Source organism: Sminthopsis crassicaudata, chromosome 4 (assembly GCF_048593235.1).
Source record: "Sminthopsis crassicaudata isolate SCR6 chromosome 4, ASM4859323v1, whole genome shotgun sequence".
NCBI lineage: Eukaryota > Metazoa > Chordata > Mammalia > Dasyuromorphia > Dasyuridae > Sminthopsis > Sminthopsis crassicaudata.
In genome coordinates this window covers 307,778,742-307,805,138 of record NC_133620.1, presented here as the reverse complement: position 1 = coordinate 307,805,138, position 26,397 = coordinate 307,778,742, and the positions used below count along the sequence as shown (strand labels likewise).

General features: G+C 35.2%; 1 protein-coding gene across 1 annotated transcript in view; it reads right to left on the bottom strand.

The window, feature by feature from the left end:
- Positions 1 to 26,397, bottom strand: part of ELAC2 (elaC ribonuclease Z 2) — a 64,608-nt gene that overhangs the window by 23,928 nt on the left and 14,283 nt on the right. The window contains exons 8-12 of the mRNA XM_074312023.1: positions 22,987 to 23,045; positions 15,348 to 15,406; positions 15,173 to 15,245; positions 13,932 to 14,044; positions 12,592 to 12,690 (exon numbers count right to left, since the gene is read on the bottom strand). Coding sequence (XP_074168124.1) covers positions 12,592 to 12,690; positions 13,932 to 14,044; positions 15,173 to 15,245; positions 15,348 to 15,406; positions 22,987 to 23,045 — 403 coding nt within the window. The remainder of the gene's footprint in view (positions 1 to 12,591; positions 12,691 to 13,931; positions 14,045 to 15,172; positions 15,246 to 15,347; positions 15,407 to 22,986; positions 23,046 to 26,397) is intronic.

Here is a 26,397-nt window from a genome sequence, read left to right as displayed (position 1 = left end):
GTCCTCCTGGTAGATTTTCTGCCTTTGGAGACCACACCCTGTCTGCTCAGTGTGAGCTCTGCCTGCTTGCCTATCTGTGTCTGCACCTGGCTTCCTCCCATGCCCACGCCCTACCAAAATAGACCTTTTCTGGTGATCTCTGAGATTATCTTTTGTTGATAATGTGTTGTACTTCCAATATTCATGGGTTCTGACAGTCCAGCACTAATTCAGAGACTGAACTTCCTAAATAGTTTGAGCATAGTAGAGGAGCTCAGAATGAATTGTGTGTCCTCTCCACCATCTTGGCTCCACCCCCTTCACTGTTAATCGTAATAATTTGACTCAAAAATCTCATTCTATTTAATTCAAAAAAAGTCTGAAATATCAGAAGTCAGCAGTGTGTTTCTAAAATTAGTAGACCCAATAAATCAAATATATATCAATATCCTATTATGGTATAAGCTCTTATGCAAAGGCATTAAGAGCTGGCATTACTATAATAGGAAATAGGATTTGGTTCTCTTGAAGGGATTTTTAGGGAAACAGGCCACATATACCCAAATGGTTTAAAAAAAAAAAAAAAAAAAAAGTAACTTTTATTGGAGTTCAACAATGAACCAAAGGCAAGACTTCATGGAAGAGAAAGGACTCAAAGGAAGTTTAGGAATTATATTACAGAATCACAAAATCACAGAAGTGATTTCAGTCACTTTAGTACAGCCTATACTTGAACAAGACCTTCTTTACAACATTCTCAACTGTTTCATACAAACTTTTTTTCTGATAAAAGAAAACTCATTTTTATTCAGTTCTAGTTTTTAAGAAGAGAATGAAGATGAAGAAAGAGGGAATAGGTGTAAGGCAAGCTTTTCCTTAGACCAAGCATAAATCAGTAGGATAGAAGTACTATGGGTCAATGGGAGGGTCACAAAGCTCACAAAGCTTGATATAGAAATATAAAAAAAAAAAAAAAAAGACAAAATCAAGTACTCCTTGGCTCTTGTAGAGGAAGGCTTGGAAAAAGCTAAATTGCCAATGTAAGGAAAATAAAGTATATTTGTCAGTTAGGCAATTAGAAGGTTTTTATCTTAAACAATTATGATTTGGCAAGATAGTGAAGAATTAGAATTGTTCCACCAAACAATTTTACAAAGATCTAGAAAATGCATCAGAATGAATTCTCATCAAGCAATTCATGGAAAAGTCACAGTGAATTATCTTTTACAGCTCAGGGAGGCTTAAGAAAACAGTAGTCTGGATTCAGCACCGTAATTCACTCAAAAGAAATACTGGGTACAAAGGATAGGAAAAAACCCCAAGGATCTCTAAATTAGTGTAAGGTGCAGAAATATATGCCACTGAATATTTATGTCACATACTACCCAGTTTCCTAATATGGCTTTTGCTGTATACTCTTCAAGGAACAAGTTCTGGAAATAAGGAGTAGCTGCATGGTTCTGAAGTAGTCCAGGGTCTTGATTCTAGCCAACAGTCTAAGGCATAAATTTGCAGTAAAATAACCAAGGCAGACACACTATACCAAAGAGAAGCTTGTAATTCAGTCACACTGAAGCTGTAGAGCTTCCCAGAAGACTGAGTAGCAGCAATTTATTAAAATTTCCCTAAAGGGACAAGCCAACAAAACAAAACCTGAGTAAGATACTTGAAGAGAACAATCCAAGAAATGAGCAGTAACCAAATTCTGGTCTAAATCACATCATTTTGGGAGCAGTGAAAGCTTGCAATCCTGCAACTTGAGCAGTGAATACAGCAGAAAGATGTAAGAGGATAGAAGCTCAGAACAGATGTTCCTTCCCTAGAAATATGCAGAGCTCATAACTAACAAACTTCAAAGTCAAGAATTAGGCTGAAAGCATGATAAGTGTGGAAATGTCTATAGAAGAACTGCACAGGTTTCACATATATTGGATTACTTGCTATCTAGGAATAAAGGGAGGAAAGGAGGGAGAAAAATTTGGAATCTAAAGTTTTGCAAGAATGAATGTTGAAAACTATCTTTGCATGTTTTGAAAATAAAAGGTTATTGTTAAAAAAAAAAATTAGACTGAGAGAATAAACAAAGAAAAAAATATCACAATGAAGAGTCAATATAGCAACAGGGAAGCTAAAGCCACAAACCCAGCTGTAAAGGTCCATTAGAAAGGTCAGGCAAGTGCAATTGAGATTTAAGTAGGCCAATGGTCTCTTAGGTCCCTGGATGTGATTGGAGTTGAGTACTTAGGGACTTCCTTCGTGGGTGGGACCTCCAGCCATGGGGAGAATCCTAAAATTTCACTCTGAAGTTCGGGATGTAACTTTCATCATCAATTGGCTTGTGTCTGTGACCTCACAAGTTCTGGGCAGGAAGAACTCTCTCTTACCATCTAGAGTTTGGCCTGGAGAAGCAGTACCAAGATAAGTACAGGAGATCATAGAGTAGATGTGAACCACACGAAAAAAGTCTAGGCTTGTTCGCCAAAACTCTCAGGTGCTCTGTTATGCTTAAAACTGCTTCCCTATGAGATATCAGTCAGAGGATCTGGGGACCTCAAAACAGAGGTAAAATTGATATTATATTTACCAGTTTCTTTCTGACAGGCCTGGGCATTAGGACAGATTGACATTAGTTAGGTGAGAATGGGCCTAACACCCAGTAAAAAGACTGACTTGAAAACATCTACCAGTAAAGCATTAAAGAAAAATTCAACTTCAACAAAATGACAACCAGAATTTCTGAAATCATTAAAAGACAAGTTGAGAGAGAGAGAGAGAACAAATTTAAAGACCAAATGAAGGTGTGGAAGATATAAAAAATAGAATTAATATCTTGGAACAAAAGATGAACATGCTAACCCAAGGGAAAAAAACTCCTTGAAACATACATTTGACTAAATAAAAGTTAATGATTCTATGAAATATGTAGTCTTTTTTTTTTAAGAGGCCAAAAGACTGGGGGAAGAAATACAAGAAAATGTGAGGTATCTCAAGCAAAATCAAGAGAACTAAATTGAGGACAGATCACTTAATCTATTAGAATACGAGCTAGGTGGAGAGGGAGAGAAACTGGAGATCAAATTCAAGAAAATGTCTAGATCTCTTAGAGCTAGAAAAGAAACTCCAAAATGAAAACTCCTATGAACAATATAGACAAATTCCAGAGCTTCCAAGGCAAAAAAGAAAATATGGCAAACATCCAGAAAGAATCCAAGTAACCAAGAGCTATTGTGAGGATCACAACGTAGCAGAAATCTTGGAATATGTTATTTCAGAAAACAAAAGATCTAGGCTTACAACCAAGGATAACTTGACCAGCAAAACTGTGTATAATTTTACAGGAGGAAAAAAAAAAGGACATTTAACTAAATAAAGCATTTCAAAGCATTCCTGTTAAAGACCAGAAGAGGTAAGCAGATCATCTTTTAAGAAAAACAAAGAATGAACAATTGTAAAGAACTAAACAAAAATAGTAGACTGCTTATATCAGGAGTCCTCAAACTACGGCCCTCGAGCCAGATGCAGCCCACTGAGGACGTTGATGCGGCTTGCCTATGGCAAAATCAGACCCAAAGTGACAGTCAACTGCACACTTCCAGCACTGGGCTGAGGTGGCGGAGACAGAGTGTGAGGCTCTTCAACAGTCTGAGGGACAGTGAACTGGCCCCCTATTTAAAAAGTTTGAGGACCACTGGCTTACATTGTAATATGGAGTTGATATATATGTGACCTCCCCCCAAACTCTATCAGCAATAGAAGCCCAGGGGAATTTAAAATGACAGAGCATTTAGGAGTAATTGAAAGGGTGGGGACATAAATACAATGGGAGAAGGGGAAGGGTGAGAATAAATGGGGAAAATGGACAGTACACAAATACAACAAAAAAGAGAGTGGAAGTAGGGCAAGCAACACTTGAATCTTACTCTCAACCTGATCAAAGAAGGGAAAGATATAATTACATAGATAAAGCTGAATACTGAAATACATTTCACAGAACAGAGGGAAAAAAAGGGATAAAAGAAGAAGAGAGTTAAGAAGGAAGGTAGATTATGGAAAGGATGTGACAAAAGCAAAATAATCTCGTACAGAGGTAGAAAAAGAAAAGTCTAAGAGAATTAGATGCAGAGAAATATACATTTAGAATCATAACTGTGAATATAATAAATTTACCCATAAAATGGAAGAAAAAAGAACAAATGAGAAACCAAAAAACAATATTTTTTGTAAGAGATGTACTTGAAAGAGAAAGACAAAAATAGATTTTAAAAGAGGGAAAAGGCAAAAACTATTAAGCTTCAGCAAAAGTTAAAAATGCTGAGGTAGCTACTATAATCTCAGAAAAAGAGCAAAATCGATCTAATTAAAGGAGAAAAATAAGGAAATTACATTTTGCTAAAAGAACAATGAATTAATTTTTATGCAAATTATAAATGAAATAAATGGCATAGCATATAAATTTTTAAAGGAAAAGTTGAATGAGTTACAATGAGAAATAGATATTAAAACCATAATAGAATAATTTCTCCTCTCTTGAATAAATATAATAAAAAAATTAAAAATAACAATAAAGGCCCTGAGTACAATTTTTAGAAAAGTTAGGAAAAATATGTATTAATAGCATAAAAACCTCTCAAATAAATGCAGAAAAACAGAAATATTAAATACATCTTTTACTGACCATACATAGTAAAATTATGCCTAATAAAGGGCCTCTGTAATGAAAATTAATTGAAAACTAAATAACCGAAGAATTTCCTTAAAAAATAATAACAGGGGGCAGCTAGATGGCAGTGAATAGAGAAAAAAGATGAATAAAACTGAAAAAGAAAAAAAAATAATGTGTCAAAGTGAATTCTAATGAAACATAGCAACAAAAGGTCAGTGTGTGTTAGGGGCCAGATCTCTGAAACAAGGATTCTTACAAGCATTAAGTCTTGCTGGAGAAAATGCTAATGAGGTCTATAGAAGAATTATACTAGGACTACACAAGGATGCTCCTTTAGAGGAGATCATAAGATGTGCCACAGTGGGAACAAATGCCTTTTATACCCATCATATGATGCAGAACATGGGAAGACAGGGTCCTTTTTGGCAAGGGACTTCAAGAGAGACTTGTCAATGCTTTCAGTGTAGTAAAGTAAGGCATCTGAAAGCTAGAGATAGAATGAGAAGACAGGATGAGAGAACAAGACCCAAACCCCATGTCGAAAATGCAACAAGGGCTTCCACTGGGCATCAGATTGTAGACTGACTCAGGGAAACGAGAGGCAGGGCCCAGCTCCAGAGCCCCAGGCAAAATACAGGTGGGACACCATGGCAGCCAAGGTTACACCCAGAGAGTCTTTAGAACTTCAATATTCAGACTGATCAATCAGCCAAAAAGCAATCTGATGTAAGAATGGGACTACATGATCAATCAGCCTAGATGCAACCAGATGGGTAAAAGGGATTACAATCAGGGAGAATACAGGTTTTAAAATCCGACTGAAGGGCAGTGTCCAGTCCAAACAGCTCCAATATAATTGCCAGGTGATGTGGAGAGAACCAGAAAGTGGTGAATGGAAGGGACTAGATAGGTTAACTGCTTGGGGTAGAGGGTTTGACTGTATCTACAGATGGAGAAGGAATCAGTTGAGTGCCAACAAGCCATATTTGCCTTGGCCATCTGAGACAGAGAGATAGAGAAAAAGAAAAATCTCAAAACAAATAAGAAAACTCAAGAAACACTAGGTGGTTCCATCTCTGACTACATGTGCCGCTGAAAAAGCATGACTGTTAACCCAATGTGTATGACAACTGACTCATGAATATCAAAAATTGTTGATAAGACTGTTACAGAACTTCAAAACCCACAGGAATCATTGGATTCCCTGAGATGAAAAAATATTTTTAAGACTGTTACAGAACTTTAAAACTTGCAGGAATCATTGGGTTTCTTGACACATGAAGTAATGGACAATAGATTGGTTCTGACTATTTCTGGGATTGATAGACATGTATAATTCCTCATGTTGATTCATGTTGTTTGTTACATCACTTTTAGACTGTGTTACTATGTGCTTGTGTAATAGGTCCCATGTTGATGGATTTATGTATACCTATAATGTCCAGGCTAGCTCCCTGGTGGACCTCAGGATCAGTTAAAATCAGGTTCAATCAAAGTTCTTGGTCTTTAGGGGGAAAAGTGAATGAGGCAGGCAAACTACCACATGGCTTGCCAAAAATGTAGCCTGGATTCTGGAGTCCTGAGTCTCCAGCCTCTCTCATCCTGCAACCAAATGACTCTGACTTCTCTCCCTCAGCCTTTTAATCCTTGCCTACAATTTTCTCACCACCAAACCATTCAACAAATGCCAATCACGAGGAGAGCCATCATATTACCATATCATCTAAATATATGTATATAGAACTATTATTTCACATTGAATAGTTAATTAACCTTAAGTGTTCTGCTGTCTGATTCAAGTACACCTTTTCAGAATTTCAGCCTTCTACATTTCTCGATTTCTTTTGTTTTAAAACACAGGTGGTCATGCCCTCCCGGACTTGTCAGGGAGCTGAGAACCCCAAAAAGAGGTGATCATGCTCTCCTTGACTTTTCAGGAAAGGAGGTGAAAACACCAAAAGGAGGTAATCTCCCCTGACTTCTCAGGAAGGGAGGTGAAAACAAGAAAAAGGAAATGATCACACCCTCCCTGACTTCTCAGAAAGAGAGTTGAAAAATACCAAAGGGAAGTGGGGAGTCAAGCCAGATAGTGTTAGCAAGTTTCTTCGCTGAAGGGACTTACTAGAAACAGGTATACAAAAATCCATCAGCATGGGAGGTATTACACAAGCACATAGTAATAAAGCACAGGCTAGTAGTGATGACTCTTCCCACAGCCAGCGAAGGCTCAATGTGGTGTAGCAAACATGAATTGTACATGCAAGTAGTGATGTAACAAACAATATGAATCAACATGGTATTGTAAAAGATTTCCAGAAATCCTAGAAAGAGGGTATATAAATAACAATCACACATACACCTCGTTCAGCAGCCAAGCGATAGTCCAAAACCAATCTATTGTCCATTACTTCATGTGTCAGGGAATCCAATGATCCCTGCAAGTTTTTGAAATGCTGCAACAGTTTCTTCATGTCTCAGGGAATCTAATGAATCCTGAGGGTTTTGAAGTCCTGCATCAGTCTCACTGACAATTTTTGATGTCCATGAGTCAACTGCCATAACTGCCATACTCTTTCAGTGGTGGGCACAATCAGTGATGGAACCACCCAAGGTTTCTTGGGTCTCGTCCTTCGTTTCAAGGATCTTTTCCATCTCTGTCTGATGGACAAGGCGATGCTTTCTCATTTGCTCTTGAAGTTCCTATAAAAGTACCTGTATTAATGACTGGGATATTAGCTACACATTCCCCAGTTTTCCACATCAGTGTATGGGTGGACACTGTTTTGTAAGCACTCTAAGGAGGTGAAAAGGTTAACCCTACTGTGCCTGGAGGCAAGGGATTCATAGGCTGGAGAGGAACAGATTTCACCTCTCCAGGGCAAAACTCAGGAGTCCCAGCAGCATACAACTCTATTCTCCCCAATTATATGTAACCCCTTTCTCCCATCAGGTTGCTTCCTGGCTGATTGATTATGTAATCCCTTTCTCCCATCAGATTTGCTTTTTGGCTGATTGGTCATGTCTGAGTACTGAATTTCTAAAGACTCTGGATGTAGCATAAGTTGCCATCATGCCCCAAGATTTTTTTGCTTTGGGCCCCTCATCCCATTTCCCTGAATCAATCTCCATTCTGACACCCAATAGAAGCCTTTGTTGTATTTTGGACATAGTGTATCAGGTCTTGTTCTCCCACCCTGTTTTCTCACTCTGTCTTTATGCCAACATTGAACTTTCAGATGCCCTACTTTACCAAACTGAAAGATTGACAAGTCTCTGGAAGTCCCTAGCCAAAAGAGACACTGTCTTCCCACGTTTGGATCTTGGGAAGTCTTCATCATAGCCTGGTTATAAAAGGTATTTGTGCCCACTGTGGCACAGTGTTTTATGATCTCCTCCAAAGGAGCATCTTTGTGTAGTCCTAGTCCTAGTATAATCCTTTTACAAACCTCATTAGCATTTTCTTTAGCAAGTTGCCTTATCATAATTTCTGTTGCTGCATTTTCAATAGTTCATATGACAACTGCCTGCAGATGTCCCACATGATCAGCAAAGGGTTCATTTGGACCTTGCTATATTTTCGTGAAGGCTTCCCCTCTCTCTTTCCTTCCTGGGATAGTGCCCCATGCTTTGATAGCAGCAGCAGAAATTTGCTCATATGTTGCTATAGGGTAATTAATCTGTGCTGAAGTGTCTGCATAATGACCTACACCTGTTAGTTGGTCACAGGTGATTTGTATATTAACTTCCAGTTCAAAAAAAGTGTTTAGTGCTTGTACCTTGTAACCTGAGTATAAGGTGTGACCACACCTCTGTAAGAACATCAACACCTTGGAAGCAGCAAAAACTTGAGGACCCCAGAACTAGCTCTGAAAATAACAACACAAAAAAGCCTGAACTTTGGCACAATGGATCCCCACCCCACAGTGATTGACAATCTAACAAAAAGTTCAAAGTGAAGCAGTAAGTTTGAAAAATAAGCAAATAAAAAAAGAAAGAATTTGTTCAACAAAAGATACTCAGTGGCAGGGAAGATCAAGATACAAATTCAGAAGAAGACAACATGAAAAGAGATATAAACAAAGCTTAATAAGAATTCCTGAAAGTATTAAAGAAATAAGGGTGGTAGAGGAAAAATTGGGAAGAGGAATGGTTGATATTGTTGTGCCACAGTTACCTTTTATTGCCCTGACTCAATTTCCCTGAATTTGGCCTCAGTTCCTAAATGTTCTGCTCAATCATGGGCATCCCTCCTAATCATGATGATCCAGATAAGGAGAAAGACCTTCTATTTTTGACATCATCAGAATGTCTGGTGCCTCCCCAACCCTGTCAGAACCGGATTGATAGTCTGTTTCCACTATCAGTGCTCTGACTCCACCCCTGCCTTGGTAGCCAAGTATATATATATATATATATATATATATATATATATATATATATATACTTCCTGGGAAGCACACATTTGTTGCAGGATGCTGTGGACATCAGCCCTGGGGGCAGAATGGTTCCAGCACAATCTCTCTCTCTTTCAAATAAAATATTAAAACTCTCATCTCTATTTTGCCTCAATTTCTCCAGCATTACAATATAAGAAAATAATGAAGGGGAAATTAGCATTTAAAAAATACATACAATAAAACAAAGCCCAAAAAATGAAAAACTAAAAGAAAATGGGAAGATTGTCATTGGAAAAAACAAATGACTAGGAAAATAGATTGAGATATTAATTTGAGATCTGTAGGATTGCATCAAAATTATGAAAAAAAAGTCACATTTCAAGAAATTAAAAGAAAACTATCACAAGAGGATGAGATAGGAATTGAAAGAATCCATAGATCACCTTCTGAAAGATATCCCACAAATTAAAAAGTCCCAGGAATATAACCAAATTCCAGTGCTCCCAGATAAAGGAGAAAACACTGCAAGCAGCCAAAAAGAAACAATTCAAATATAGCAGATTCACAGACCACACAAGATTTAACAGCTTCTACATTAAAAGAAGACAGCAAAACTGATTATAATTCTTTAAGAGTAAAAAGTGAAAATTTAATGAAATAGGACTTCTAAGCATTCCTAATTTAAAAAAATAGAGTGAATATAAACTATAACATTCAATCAGAAGATTCAAGTATTAAAAGGTAAACATGAAATATTAATCCTAAGAGATGTAATAAATTTAATGTTTACATTCCAATGTGGGAAGGTGATATATGTTAACTCCTAAGAAGCTTATGATAATTAGGGCTGTTAAAAGAAGTCTGCATAAAGAATGTTTGTGGCAGCCCTCTTTGTAGTGGCCAGAAACTGGAAACTAAGTGGATGCCCATCAATTGGAGAATGGTTGCATGCAGTTCATATATATCACAATTTATGCGGGGAGGTACACTAAAAGTCTTTAGCTTAGAACATGATTTGATCATAAAATTCAAAAGCCTAAAGCAATCTGGAGAAAGGAAGCCATTTCCATCCAGATGTTTATAGTAAGTTTTCTCCTTGTATAAATTGTCAAATTGTTTGCTGTCTTGGGGAGTTTCAGGAAGAGAGGGAGAAAAAGTATTTGGAACTCAAAATCTTACAAAATGAATGTTGAAAACTATTTTTACATGTAATTGGAAAAATAAAATACTACTGAATTTAAAAAAATCAGGTGTTCCAATTAGATGGGGTAATCACATCACAACTTAGTAATGCTTGTCAGAGATTAAATGAACATTTTAGGAATGGGGTCTTACAAATAAGAGGAAAAAGATGGATCACAAATTAATAATGAGTTATTAACATAATAGAATAGACTTCTCTCATTATATTTTGCTAAATGTATTAATGTCAAAAAATCTTACAGAAATTTCTCCGATAAAGGCTTCTTTTCTCAAAGTTTTATAAATATATAAATATATACACCATTACCCAATTATAAATTACCAGAGGATAAGAACAATAAATTTTCAAAAGAAAAGATGAAAGCTATCTATACTTGTGGGGGAAAAAAAATGCCCTAAATCACTATTGATTAGAGATAAACAAATTAAAACAATTCTGAAGCACTACCTCATACCTGTCAGAAATGGTTCTATGTCAATCAGATAGGAGGTCTCCCATGGAGGACTCCTGGCATGCATACTTGGCCCCATGTTGATTATGTTGAACAATAATTTAGATCATACTTATTAAATTTGAAGTTGAGAAGTTTAATTCACACAATGGATAAAATTCTAACAGGCTAGAGAACTGGAAAAAATCTATAACAGCAAAGGGATAAGTCTTTTACATAAAAAAAATTTCATAAGACTATAAGGGAAGCAACATTTGTCCGAAAAAGATGCATGAGTTTTAACCAACTGTTCAATCCAAATCAACAGTGTAATTGGCAGCCAAAAAAGCTAACATAATTTGGGGTGATCATCTCTGTACTCTGCCTTCAGCAAACTTCATTTGGTGTAGTGTGTTCAATTCCAAGGAATCATAATTTAAGAAAAGGACAACTTTTAAAAAGCACCCAGAAGAGAGCAACCAGAATAATGAATGACACTGAATTAATTTCATATGAGTATTAGTTCAAAGAATTAAGCATATTAAATCTGAAGAAGAAAAGAGCTATTTTTAAATATCTAAATCCACATAGAAGGATTGGACTTTTTTTGTTTGGCCAAGCAGGAACAACAGAGCCAAGATCCAGAAATGCAAATTTAGGCTTAACATCAGGAAAACAAAACAAAACAAAAAAACCTTAATAATTTGATATGTGCAAAAAAAAAAAAAAAGAATAAAAAGGTTTGGAGGATTCTCATTTAAGCATAGGCAGGAGACTTGTTGGATATGTAGTAGTGAAGATTTCCTATGTATGTAATCAACACAGATGGTTAATTTTGCCAAAACAATTTTTTTCCTTCATTCTTTGTTACAAAGGGCAGTTTGTAAGTATAAAGAGGGGAAAAGTAAAACATTAGAAAATGAAGATATTTTTAAAATATATATACACATATATATACCCACATAGACAGTTCTTATTTCACATAAATTCACATTACATAAACTAGACTTTACATAAAGAATTCTGAAGAAAATCTGCATTCAAAAAAAAAAAAAACTATATTAACTTTACCATACAATTAGGACTGTGCTCTCTCTTTACTCCTCCTGTTCCTTGGCTCACTGCTCTCGGCCTCCTACTCTGCAACCAAGAACAGACTCTACAAAACCAAACAAGCCCAAACCTCCAAGTTAAAGCAAAACAACAAAAGCACAGAGAGACCAACACCACAGCTGGATTGGGGGCTTAGCTTGTGATTTCCAGTGCTGAAAAAGGAGACCTTTTCCTCACTCTAACCAACTTGCGCCCACCTTTCCTCCAACTGCACTCAAATACTATCTGTCCCTGCTCCCCTCCTGATGGACAGCCTCTCTTATCAGTGTCTGAACTAGCCTCCAATGTATCTGTCCCCTATGTATTCCTTCTTTTGGTTCTGTCTAGGCGCTCACATGGCCCTCCAGGCCCAATATCCACTTGCTTCTTCTCCTGCTCTTGCTTCCTGTCCTCAGTTCCTACTTGTTTTTGAACCATATGCTGGCTCCATCTTTCCACAGGCATTTGACCTTCTTTCTGCCTCCTTCCCTCCTTAATCTAAGTGTAGGCAAATTCACATTATATAAAAAATATTTTACATAGTGAGGTGTATATATGTAAGTGTGTAAATGTGTAAGTGTGTGTGTGTGTGTGTATTTTCTACTCATATTTGTTTAAATTCTTGGGCAAATTACTATCACACCACAAAAAGATAGATATAGGTCAAATTAAAAATATATAAATACGCATTTCTGTACGTATTATTATACTATTAATTTCTCTAGGTTTGTTTCCAAATAAAAAAAAAAATTAGCTGGTTAGATCAGATTACTGCTCATGTCTCTTACAGCACACAAAAACTACTTAGCTGTGTCTTGCCACATACCTTTCCATCCACTGCTGGTATCTATTATCCTTCAATATTGATTCTGGAGTCATGTGAACAACAACAGCCACATGAGCCTCAGCCTTTTCCTCTTGATACCTGAAATTAATAATAATTAAATGAAAACTGTATAACAAACATGTATAGCACTCAATTGGGAGTGAAGTAGCTGATGAGTCAATCTTGCTACCTAGTACCTAGCAGAGATTTTTGCTGTCATAGCATCTAAATGTGGTTAAATAGATGCCAAGTAGAACCCAGGAAGTTTCCCTAAAAAGGACACTGTCTCCTACAAAAAATTCTCTTCTGTATCCACTGGCCTTTTCCCTAAGTTCTCCAACTTTATGATTTTCAAAGAGTTTATCTTAAGTGAATCCCTTCTTTTGAATGAAAACTTGGTGGGTGAGTCTACAAAATGGGTCTAAGAAGGAACAAGTCAATGCTATAAGCATTCTTCTTCCTCATAACCACAAATACAAGAAAGGTACAGAGTAGAATAGAAATTCTACTTTTCTACTTGAACAAATCTAGTAGTAACTGTTAAATAGATAATCTGTTCAAGAAACCAGTTCCAAAACCTGGTTTTATTAGATCCATAAATCACTTAAACATCATGCTTTTATCAGGCCAACACAAGTGACATTAATTCTTTGAGTTTCCTCATAGGCAAGTATCAGATTGTAAACCCAAAAAAGAATCTAACAGTTCTTTTAAAATGTCTGTTCTATAGTCAACATTCGAATTTCTAGTCCACTACAACAGATAAGAATCTATGGTTTTCTATTACTATTTTAAATACATACCATATACTAAAATCTCAAGTAAAGATGATTATTACCTTTCTAATTCTGACAGAGGATTTTTTCTTAATCTCAGTTTTTCAACAGATATTTTAAAAAGTTCCCTTAGATAAGGTTAAAAAAAAAAGTTTTTTTGTTTTTCTGTTTGTTTTTGTTTTTAACTATCTTGGATAACGGATCTCTTGAAACAAAGGCAATCATTTCTATAATCCTTAAAAAAGGATTAATCTGTGATGCTGCAGCAGGGCATGGTGAATACACAGTTGTCCTTGAAGTCGAAGCTCAGATTCAAGTACTGCCTATAATGGAGGCTACTTTCTTAATCTCTCAGTGTCCCTGAACTCTCTGAAGGACACAAGCTGCAGAAAAGTTATTGATCTTTATAGAAAGTTTCTTCATTTAGGAGATTGATGAAATCATAGGCTGGGTCAAAAAAACAAAAAGCAAAAAACAAACAAACAAAAAAAAAAACAATTTGCATTTGGTATTGTATAAACCCAATGTAGTTTCTCATTCAGCTAAGACCAGAGATATCCATACCTCTGGAAGGTGTCATTTTCACAGATCGGCTCTACAAATCCCTGGTCAGGACATTCCACCACAATAAAAACAGAGCCGGGATCTGGAGGGCTGCAAACCTCCTCTGGCAAAATCTATAAAATAACAATAAAACAACAACAAGGGGAATTTGGTTTGAAAATATTTTAAGAAGAAATATGGACTGATATACAACCCTCAAAAGCCAATAATTCAAAAATCTTCAACTCAGCTTCCATGATACTATAAAAAACAGCCTTGTCTAATATACTACTTGTAGAGTTTAGAAATATTTCAGTTGATGGGAAGCGAATGTAAATTGTTAGCACTACTGTCTATCTACCCAGGTTACTTATACCTTCGGAAGCTAATAATTAATGTGCAACAAGAAAAGGTATTTATACACATATATTGTATCTAGGTTATATTGTAACACATGTAAAATGTATGGGATTACCTGCCATCGGGGGGAGGGAGTGGAGAGAGGGAAGGGATAATTTGGAAAAATGAATAAAAATAAATAAATAAATAAATAGATAGATAGATAGATAGATAGATAGATAGATAAATAAATAAATGAATGGATGAATGAATAAAAAGAAATATTTCAGTTGAGATACACAAGAAAATAAAATTAGCTTCATGAAAAATCACTTCTTTATTCTATAAAGATCTACATGTTTTCTCTATTAAGTTTGTAAATCTTTTCTACCTATCTAGTAGCTTAATCCTAAAAGTATCAACAATTTACAACTATTATACCTGAAGAGTTTGAAGCTTAGAGCTTAGTAGGGCTCAGATGGCTGCATTTTTTTGGAGTCTTTACATATCTGACCTTTCAAGTCAGTTTGATGTAACTATACCTTTATATACCTTAATCCCATTGGCAGCAACTTCCCACTTGCCTGGAAATCTCCACCCCAGAGTATGGATCTAGAATTATAATTCCTCAGGCAAAATGTAATTTCACTAGAATTACTTATGAGTAGATGACTGGATATTTACCCAATTACAACTTCTATTCAACTTTACTAAAAATGAGGAAGGAAAAATAACTCAACCAATAAATACTTAATATAACACCTGTAGTATATTAACCAAACTGGTCACAGATGGGTGAGCAGTAACAAAAATATAGATAACATATTCTTTTATATCACAGGATTGAGTGAAAAAAATGTTAACTGTCCAAACTTACCATAAATAAGGTCTTTGCTCAGAGCTCATAAAATCCCAAACCTTACCTTTCTTCCTTCATATGTGACACTTTTTCCAGCCTTCACAGCAGCAATTATAGGTGCAATGGCAGATGTACCACTAAAGATAAAAAACAAAACTTCCATGTTAGATCTAGTTAGTTCTACAAATAAATGCCCAGAATATGCTCCCCGTGTCATATGCCTCCCCACCCCTACTTACACTGGAAGCCCCAACTCTTTTGCTTTAAGCACCAAAAAACTTCCTTGTTTCATGTGAAGCTGCAAATAAAAGATGAATATGAAAAATGAAAAACCAGGAAGACTTGCTTTTAATCAATTGTTAGAAAAAAATCCAGTCTTGGAATATAGGACATACTTTTTTTTTTTTTTAAATTCAGAGACATGAATGTTTGAATTTTATGTCATTAAATTTAGTCTGAAAATAGCAACAAGAAGTATAGCAAACTTCAAAACCCATTCCTCATCCTTCCCCAGATTTCTTCCCTGTCCCCAGGAAATAATATAAACAAGTCTAGAAAACATATCAGACCATAAAAATATTAGGACCTGAGAGGAAAGAAGAAAGGAAAGAGTCTGCAGAAGAGGGGGACAGAGTCTGGCCAGGAGTAGAACATTCCAGTGAAGGAAAAAATTGTAGATTTTACACTGACATAGCATAAAGATTAAACTAAGGATAAACACATGCCAAACAGCAACTCTATCTCAGTTTTGGATAGTAGATCCAGGCTAAATTGAGAAGGGAAATCTGAATCTAGGAATAACATTCAAGGGTGAGAAACAGTCATGGAGAGGAGGCAATGTAATGAACAAGTAAGCAAGGAAATTAGAAGAAAGCAGCAGCTCTGAAGCTCAGATCCCAGAAAAAGAGCGGAGTCTCAGTTTTAGCTTATATCACTTTCAATCCTGCAAAGGAGTAAACAGGGATGGAATCCCAAACCAAAGGTAACTATAGTTCTGTCACTCTGGGCAAAGCTGTACTATTTTAGACTTGTTGATCTTAAAAAAAAAAAAAAAAAAAAAAAGAACTGAAATAGAAGGGAAAATAGGAATACACTAAAGAGGGGGATGGAGAGAAGAAGCAGATGACATTTGAACTTCACTTTCATTTGAACTGGTCAAAGAAGGAAAGCACATGTGCATATGTGCATACACATATACATAACATACACAAACACAGAGTTGAGTACAGAAATGCATTTCACTCAACAGGGAAAGAAGAAAAGGGAGAATAAGAGGAAAGGGAGATTAAGGGAGGAATCTGTTCTATGCAAAACAAATTCTAAAGGATGTACAAAAATATTTATAACTCTTTTTGAAATAGCAATTAACTGGAAACTGAGAGGACACCCATAAATCAGGGAAGGTTTACAAATTGGACACTCTTGTGTTAGAAGAAATGATGAAGGCTTAATATGAATTGCTGCAGTGAAGTGAACAGAATCAGGAGAATAATCTATATGACAACAGCATTAAAAACAAACAACTTTGATAAGTCTAATGCTCAACCATGATTCCTGAAGACTTACAAGAAACATAATACCCACTTCCTGATAGGGATGAAAGACTCAGAATGCAACATGTTGAGAAGAGTGGGGAAGAAACATGAATAATGTGGAAATCTGTTTTTTTTTTTTTTTTTTTTTTTTTTTTTTTTTTTTTTTTTTTTTATCAAATGGGGTAGGAGAAAGGAGATAGAAAGGAAATGGGGGCCTATTTTTCTATTTTAAAAAAAAATTATTTAAAGTCTCTAAATGTTAGTTAATAGATTTTGATTTCTTTTTCCAAAAGGACTTTGCTCTCTCACAAAAATTAATACTTAGGTTATTTTACTTAGCAAATCTACACAAAGCTATGCAATCACTGAGACAGAAATCATTTCCAGTTCATAAGAATAATCAGATATTGGGAAATTACTTTTGTCGTTATAAAATTCAATAGTCAAGGAATCAAATTTATGCTTTAGACATATGCCTATCCACAAATGTTTAGCAATCTAGCAATTCTTTTTTATATAAAACATAACTGAAAACTAATTTACCTAGATTTTAGCAAAACCTCTGCTAATATATAATAATCGTATTAAAAAAGAAAGATGAATTATCAAATATCATTATGTAGACTTGAAACTAACTGTATGTATACTCCAAGAATAACATTAATGGTCCAATTAATGCTAACCTGGCACTTGTGTTAAAAAAATAAACTTCCCAACTGATGCTGAGTGAAATGAGCAGGACCAGGAGATCATTGTATACTTCAATAACAATACTATATGATGATCAATTCTGATGGATGTGGCCATCGCCAACAATGAGATGAACCAAATCAGTTCCAATAGAGCAGTAATGAACTGAACCAGCTACACCCAGCAAAAGAACTCTGGGAGATGACTATGAACCACTACATAGAATTCCCAATCCCTCTATTTTTGTCCACCTGCACTTTCGATTTCCTTCACAGGCTAATTGTATACTACTTCAAAGTCTGATTCTTTTTGTACAGCAAAACAACTATTTGGACATATATACATATATTGTATTTAATTTATACTTTAACATATTTAACATGTATTGGCCAACCTGCCATGGGGGGGAGGGAAGGAGGGGAAAAATTAGAACAAAAGTTTGGCAATTGTCAATGTTGTAAAATTACCCATGCATACATCTTGTAAATAAAAACTATTTTAAAAATTTAAAATAAATAAAATAAACTTCTTAAGAACAAGAACAGGGAAAATTCCATCAGACAGAAGTTTGGAAAAAACCTTTCAAGATCAATATGCCAGTTAAGAAAGATAATTTGATTTTGAACTATATGCAGAGATGGAGTTTCCAGTGGATGGTCTGTTTTTGTCCTGCCCTGGTGAGACCACAATGATAATATATTTAGTTGTGGGCACCAGTGAATGAGAAGGGCAGTGAAAAACTATAGATGATCCTGAAAATAGCAATCAGGAAGGGGAAGAGGCATACATCCCTCTGCCAGAAGACTGGCTGAAGAAACTGGTTAAATTTAACTTGAAAAAAAAAAGGTTCGAATGGGACACTATGTTTATTTGAAGTGTTACCATGCAGAATTGGGCACAGACTTTAGTCTACTGGCCTTCAGAAGTAAAAAATAAGCAATGATTGAAGCTACACAATACAGATCACTTCCTAACAATTAAAGACACCCAAAAATGGAAATGGAAAGTCTGTTTCAGTAATAAGTGGATTACCCTACACTGGCCATCTTTAAAATTCTTTGTTCTGTGCTACAAGTCTAATAGGTTCGAGTCACAGAACTCATGCACCCTATTCATAGGAGAGCCATACATGTATTTCCCAGAATGCACAAATAACTACAACTAAGTAGGGACAATATTTCCAAAACAAATATAGTTTGAAGCTAGACTAGAGGAGATGAGTATCTAAAAGTATGCACCAAAGGATATAAACAGACAATTCTCAGATAATGAAATTGAAACTATATCCACTCATATGAAAGAGTGCTCCAAATCACTACTGATCAGAGAAATGCAAATTAAGACAACTCTGAGATACCACTACACACCTGTTAAGATTGGCTAAGAAGACAGGAACAAATAATGATGAATGTAAGAGGGGATGTGGGAAAACTGGGACACTAATACATTGTTGGTGGAGTTGCGAAAGAATCCAACCATTCTGGAGAGCAATCTGGAATTATGCCCAAAAAGTTATCAAACTGTGCATACCCTTTGATCCAGCAGTGCTACTACTGGGCTTATATCCCAAGGAAATACTAAAGAAGGGAAAGGGACCTGTATGTGCCAAAATGTTTGTAACAGCCCTTTTTGTAGTGGCTAGAAACTGGAAAATGAATGGATGTCCATCAATTGGAGAATGGTTGGGTAAATTATGGTATATGAATGTTATAGAATATTATTGCTCAGTAAGAAATGACCAGCAGGATGAATTCAGAAAGGCTTGGAGAGACTTGCATGAACTGATGCTGAGTGAAATGAGCAGAACCAGAAGATCACTGTACACTTCAACAACAATACTGTATGAAGATATATTCTGATGGAAGTGGATATCTTCAACATAAAGAAGATCCAACTCACTTCCAGCTGATCAATGATGGACAGAAACAACTACACCCAGAGAAGGAACACTGGGAAGTGAATGTAAACTGTTAGCACTATTGTCTATCTACCCAGGTTACTTATACCTTCGGAATCCAATACTTAACGTGCAACAAGAAAAGTCATTTCCCAATTTATAAATGAACAAAAGATATGATCTATGCCCAAAGGGTTTAACCTAACATCACAACTAGGCATGAATTCCTAAAGACGAAGGAAGGAAGGAAGGAAGGAAGAAAGGAAGGAAGGAAGGAAAGGAAGGAAGGAGGAAAGAAAGGAAGGAAGGAAAAGAAGGAAGGAAAGGAAGGAAGGAAGGAAAGGAACGAAGGAAAAGAAGGAAGGAAGGAAGGAAGGAAAAGAAGGAAGGAAGGAAGGAAGGAAAAGAAGGAAGGAAGGAAGGAAGGAAGAAAGGAAGGAAGGAAGGAAGGAAGGAAGGAAAGAGGGTTAATATTAATAGTTCTCTTTTTTCAGGGCAAAGAATTAGAAATTGAGGGGATGCTCATCAATTGGGGAATGGCTAAATAAATTGTGGTATGTGATAATAATGGAACATTATTATTTTTTTTTTTAGAAAATGATGAGCAGGGAAGCTCTCAGAAAAAGCTGGAAAATCCACCATGAACTCAAGAAAAATGAAATGTACTACACAAAGTAATAGCAATGCTGTGTGAATGACTTTGCTATTCTCAGCAACACTCCATCCAAGACTACTCTGAAGGAATTATAATGAAAAATGCTATCCATACCCAAAGAAAGAACAAACTAGTCTGAATACAAACTGAAGCATACTTTTACTTTCACAACATGACTTTTATGGAAATACTTTATATAATTTCATATGTGCTTTCTCAATGGGGGGTAAGGTGGGAAGGAAGAGAGAGAATCTACAACTCAAAAGTTTTAAAAAATAAAAAAATTTGTTTTACATGTAAGGGGGAAAATAAAAATATTAAATAAATAAAATAATTAGAAAAATTAGGATTGAGTAAATTCAAGTTAATAACTGGAGACATCAAAAAACAACAAAATAAAGTTTAAAAATTGAAAAAATAAATGTTAAGTTATGGAATGAATGAAACAGCTTGTTGAAAAAACAATTAATTTGGAAAATAAATTCAGGAGAGAACTATTTAAGAACTTTTTAAAAAGACTATTGGACTACCTGAAAGTCATGATCCAAACAGGATCCTTACATGAAATTACTAAAGAAAATCTTAGATCCTGAGGGTAAAACAGAAATTGAAAGAATTCACAGATCACCTCCTAAAAGAGATTCCAAAATGAGGGAATATTATAGCTAAATTCTAGAGCAATTAGGCCAAGAAGAAAATACTGCGAACAGCTACCAAAGATATCTAATTAAATATCATGGAGCCAGAGTAAAAATCAAACAAGCTTTAGCAGCTTCCATATAAAAAGGAACAGAAGGCTTGGAACAGAATATTCAAAAAAACAAAGGAGATAGGATTACAATCAAGAATACCTATCCAGAAAAACTAAGTATAATTCTTTAGGTGAAAAAAATTGGAAATTTAATGAAATAGAGGACTTTCAACCATTCCTTATGAAAAAAATCAAAACTGAATAGAAAATATGACATTCAAACAGAAGACTCATGAGAAGCGTAAGACTGAGTAAAGTTGAACCATTTACATTAAAATCCTAAGAACTTGATCAAAATAGGGCAGAATTAGAAGAAGTCTACATAAGGAACAGGTGTGACTCAATTATGTTGAGATGTCATAAAACAAAAAATGAACACATGAGAAAGAGGGATTTGGAATAAGGTGGGAAGAGAGATGGAATGGGGAAATTTTTCTCACATAAAAGAGGTATGGATGGAAGTTTTTATAGTGGATGGGAAAATGGGAAAGGATTGGCTGGGAATGTCTGGACCTTCCTCTCATCAGAATTGGTTCAAAGAATTAAGAAAATATATATACATACAGCTAATTATAGAAATCTATCTTACATGATAAATAGGAGATATTGGGGTGAGGAAGAGAGAATAATAAAAGGGAGGATAGATTAACAGAGCAGGATTTAAAAAAAAAGAAGAAGAAGAGGAGAAATAAGAACAAACAAGAAAACAGGGTGGAGGGAAATAGTTACTTAGTCATCATAATTGTGAATGGATGAGCTCACCAATAAAACAGAAGTAGGTTGCGAAATGATCAGAAACCAGAATCTTAACAATGTTATTTATAAGATTCATGCTTAAAATAAAAACACACATACTTAGTTAAATTAATGGCTAACAGCAGAATCTATAATGCTTCAGCAGAAGTAAAAAAGGCAGGATTAATAATCGTGACCTTAGTCAAAAACAAAACAAAAATAGTCCTAATGAAGATTGATAATAAGAGAAACTAAATTTTACTAAAAGATATTATCAACAATCTCACATGCAGATTGTATCACTCTGATGGTAGAAAATAAAGAACAGTTAAGAAACCTTTTTATGAGAATAAGAGAGGATAATGCAAAAGCCAGCTTGACACTTAACATCAAAAAAACTAAAATCTTGGCAACTGGGCCCATCACTGCCTGGGAAATGAAGGGAGAAGAAATGGAAGCAGTGATAGATTTTATATTCTTGGGTTCAAAGTTCATGGCAGACAGTGACTGCAGACATGCTAAAAAGCAGAAATATCACCTTGCTGGTAAAGGTCTTTATAGCCAAGTTTCAGTAGTAAAATATAACCACAAGATTTAAGACATTAAGAAAAACTGAGCAGCACAAAAATCACCTTTCAAATTGTGATGCTAAAGAAGACTTTTGAGAGTCTCTTGGACAATAGGAGATCAAATCAGTCAACGGTACAAAAACATTGATATAAGGTGACAAAGAATTCATCAATTAGGAAATGATGAACAAGTTGTGGTATATGATTGTGATGAAGTACTATTATAAGAACTGAAAAGAAGTGTTTTCAGAAAAAATAAAATTGCAAAATTTCTATGAACTGATACAAAGTAAGGTAAGAAGAACCAGGAGATCATTTATCGTGCATGGTTAAAGCACTGCAGTAATGAAGATCAACTGTAAAAGATTTGGCTATTCTGATCAATATAAATCCAACACAATTCCAAAAGATTCATGATAAAAAAATGCTCTCCACCTCCAGAGAGAGAACTAATAAACTCTGAATGCAAACTAAAATATAATTTTCTTTTTTGCTTTTTTTGATGACCTGGCAAATATGGAAATACATTTTACATGATTCCACAATTACAAATGAATGAGAAGGAAAGGGATGAGGAGGTAGAGAATCTGGAATTCAAAACTTAAATAATAATTTTTGGGGGGAAAGTCAGGGTAGTAATAATGTCTATTATTTAAAAGTTCTTAGTAGTTGTTAGATTCCTAGTTTCTTAGATCCTCAGGCTAATCCCTAGAACCAAACCACACTGATAACACTGTTTATAAAGAAAAACTGTATTCTGTAGGATTAAAATTACAAGACTTACAGAACTAAAAGAAAAGGTTCTAATGGAGCTTTTCATATTCTTTTATGTTCTTAAGGTTTTTGAGGGCATTTGTTTTCTTTTCTCATAAAAATTATCTGCAGTTCTTTTTCATCAAATTATTGAGGGAAAAAAAATGTTCTAGGTACTAATGAATCTCAAGCACATCAACATCATAACTACCATCTAGTAAGAATTTGAGTAGGAATTTCATTTAATAGTTACTAGAGGTCAAAAAAAAAGCTCTGAATAAAGCAGAATTTACCTTACAGATGAAAGCTACCACCAAAGATGGGTCTCTGCCTTTTATTTTCCAACTGTCATCTAAAGAAAAAAGAAATCAAATATTAAACAGAGAACACAACATGCCATCTGCTCAACTGAAGGCAAGAACCCTGAATGAGTAAGATTCACTACATGGACCATGAAATTTAATATTAGTCTAAAGATAAAAGAATTGATGCTTATTATAATTCTTTTTTGTCCCATCTATTACCTGTACATTACTGTGGCTAGAGAAAAAAGTCAATAAATATTTTTGGAAAAGCAAATAAATGAAAGACATGAAGCATCAATATGAGTTAAAGATTTTAGGTTTTAAAATTTTTAGGTTGAGGTGACTAGAGTCAACAGTGATGTCTTTAAAAGAAACAAGAAAGTTAGGAGGGCAAGTTGGCTTTGGAGGAAGATATATTTACTTTCAATTAAAACTGCCTAGACTTCAAAGGGAAAAATGTCTAATACACATTTTGAAATTTGGAGACAGGCTCTCATTAGAGCTATAAATATGAGTTAAGAGAGTAAATGTAAGCAGTATTTAGAAAACTTGAATGAATCTTCCAAGGAAAATATCTAATACTTTAGAGGAATTTTTAAGTACAGAGTATTTTGCTTTTTCCATTCATTTTCTTTTTTTTCTTCTCCTTAAACCAGTGCTAACATATTGTAATGTATCAAAGCTTGCCTCAAGATCTCTGAGGGAACAAAGAGGCAACAGTTTGGGGTTTGGGTGTTCTGGCAGAGTCCCCTAGGGGCAGAGATGAAAGGAAAAAGAAGTGACAGAGTATTTTTCAAAATCACAGGGTAAGATTATTCAAAGAAGCAGTATGAACTTTAATCTTACTAAAAAAAGGTAAGTCTAAATAATATACTGACAAGTTCTGGGACTGGAAAAGTAAGGATCTAGGAAGATTCAACACTTTTATCTGGGGATAATCTAACTTCCATAATGAGTACGATCTGTCTCCTGATACTGGCAAGTTTCTCCTCTCCACATATCTTTGATTAAAGTAAAGAAGCCAAAACTAATCTGTGAAGTCCAGGCTAGCTCCCTGAAGGGCTCAGAATCAGCCAGAGTGAGGATAAGCAAAAGTCTTTGCCCCACGCTGGGCGCCAAAATATAATGTTCTGTTTCTCTATATTGTCAATCGTTCTCTGGGAGGCAGGTTTCTTTAGGCGCTTCTGGGAACAGCCTTGGCTTTAGTTCCAGTTCAGTAATCCCAAAACCATCCAGGAGTTAAAATCCGGATCCTTTATTGTGTCCTTCAAAGTCTTGAATCTTTTCCTGGACTAGCTTTAATAATAGCTCTTATTGGAATGTCACCAGCCAGCTTCAGTCTCTAGCTCCCTCTGAATTCCAAGCCTCTAGCCAGTATGAAGGTAGATGTGGGAATAAATCAGACTCTGCCTCCAAGAGTGTGGGATTGTGGGTTTTTCAGAATTCAATCCTAGATGTGAATCTCCCAGAAGTCCATGAGACTTTTTCTTTAGACTTGTGAATCTGCTGGACTTGCAAATCTCCTCACTGAATCTTGGCTCTGAATCTCCTCGAGCTTCCCCAAAGTTCTCCCCTTGACTCACATCAGATTGACGCTGCTAGACTCAATGTTGGCTCCTTATATCCTCCCAGAGAATGGGCTTGTGGGTACTCCATGGGCTTGTGGGAACTCCTTACAGAACCAATGAGCAAACTCCTTTAAAGGTGCAAACTCCCTCAAAGGTTTGAACTCCTTTAAAGGTTTAAACCAAAAAGATTATCTTGTCTCAAATTCTGGCCCATAACATCTTTAAGAATCCTAACACTAATCAAGAAATAGAAAGCAGAGTATGGGGAAAAGATTGATTTTGGAGAAAAGAAGCAGTAGAGATTGGATCCTTTAAAATAAAACAAGCTAAGTAATATTTTATTGTTGTTCAATCACGTACAATTCCTCATGACCCCATTTTTTGGGGGTAAAGATACTGGTGTGATTTGCCATTTATTTTCTAGCTCATTTTATAGATGAGAAAACCAAGACAAACAGAGTTAAGCTACCTGCCTTGAGTCATACAGCTAATAAAATATCTAAGGCCAACTTTGAACTTAGATTAAGTCTTTCTGATTCCTGGTCTGATGGCACTGCACCACCTAGCTGCTCATAAGTAACTAGTGATAATTTTTTTTAAATTAAAAAAAAAAAAAGAAAAGAAACAAACAACAACAAAAAAAAAAACAGATGTAACAGAAGGAAAAAAAATCATATCATAAAATGGATCAAAAAAATCTAATAATTTATTAAAAAGTACATTTAAAAACAAAGAATGTAATAAATTTTATTATGCTCAATACAAAAAAAGCAGGCACATCAATTTCTGATATAGCCAAACAATGATAATGATGGAGAGGAAACAACAATTTCTTTAAATTGGTATTAAATAGGGACAAAATGTCAAAGTATCTGAACACTTTAGGAGAAAAGATAATAAAAATGGACAATAAGTGAGAAATGAATTGTAGGCAAAAATCAATATTTCTCTTTCAGACGTGCAAAATTAATAAATTACAAAAGAAGAGGAAGCTCTTAGGGAATAGTCTCAATTTACTAAAAAAGAATCAAAGTGTTTAGCTGAGCAAGAAGAAAGAAGGATAAGTATGAAGCTTGAATAAAAAAGAAAATATTTAGATCAACTTCTATGGAGAATTGAGGCTGGAAATCATTTAGGAAGTATGAAATGATTGGTTGGTTTAGAACATTGGTAGGAATAATCCAGGCCTAAAAAAGTAGTGAGGGACTGGAAATATTAAAAGTAGTAATGAGGGAAAAGAAGAGGTATACAAAAGGTGACGAATAAGGACAAATAAAATGACAGAATAAAATGACATAGATGTTGAAATATCCAAAACCACTCAGTCCAGCTAGAAAAACTATGCAAGACATCAAGGAACTTACAAAGGGAAAAAAAAACACACAAAACTTCTGGTTCTTCTGCCCAGATAGATTCAGAAGTGAATTCAATAAAATACTTAAGAATCAAATATGCCCTATGAAACTGTTGAATAACCTATAAGTATTTCATGTTCTATTATCATAGAGCTACTAAGTACATGATCTAAACAAAACATCATCCTTTTAAAATTTTCTACTTTGTGTTTTATAATGTACACATTAGAATTATAGTATATGATTGATACCTATTAGGTATTATAAATTTGTTTTACTAATAGAGTGCACAAACAAAAAGTTTGAAGACCAGTGCTCCAGTTCTCACTGACCTCTCTCTAGTCTGATTTCTTAAAGCAAATTGATGTGCTTTAAGAGACTGTTTCATCCATTCAAACCAGTTCCAATTGTTCAGTGAAGGAGAGAGACAGCTATACCCAGAGAGAGGACTATGGGAACTGAGTGTGGTTCACAAT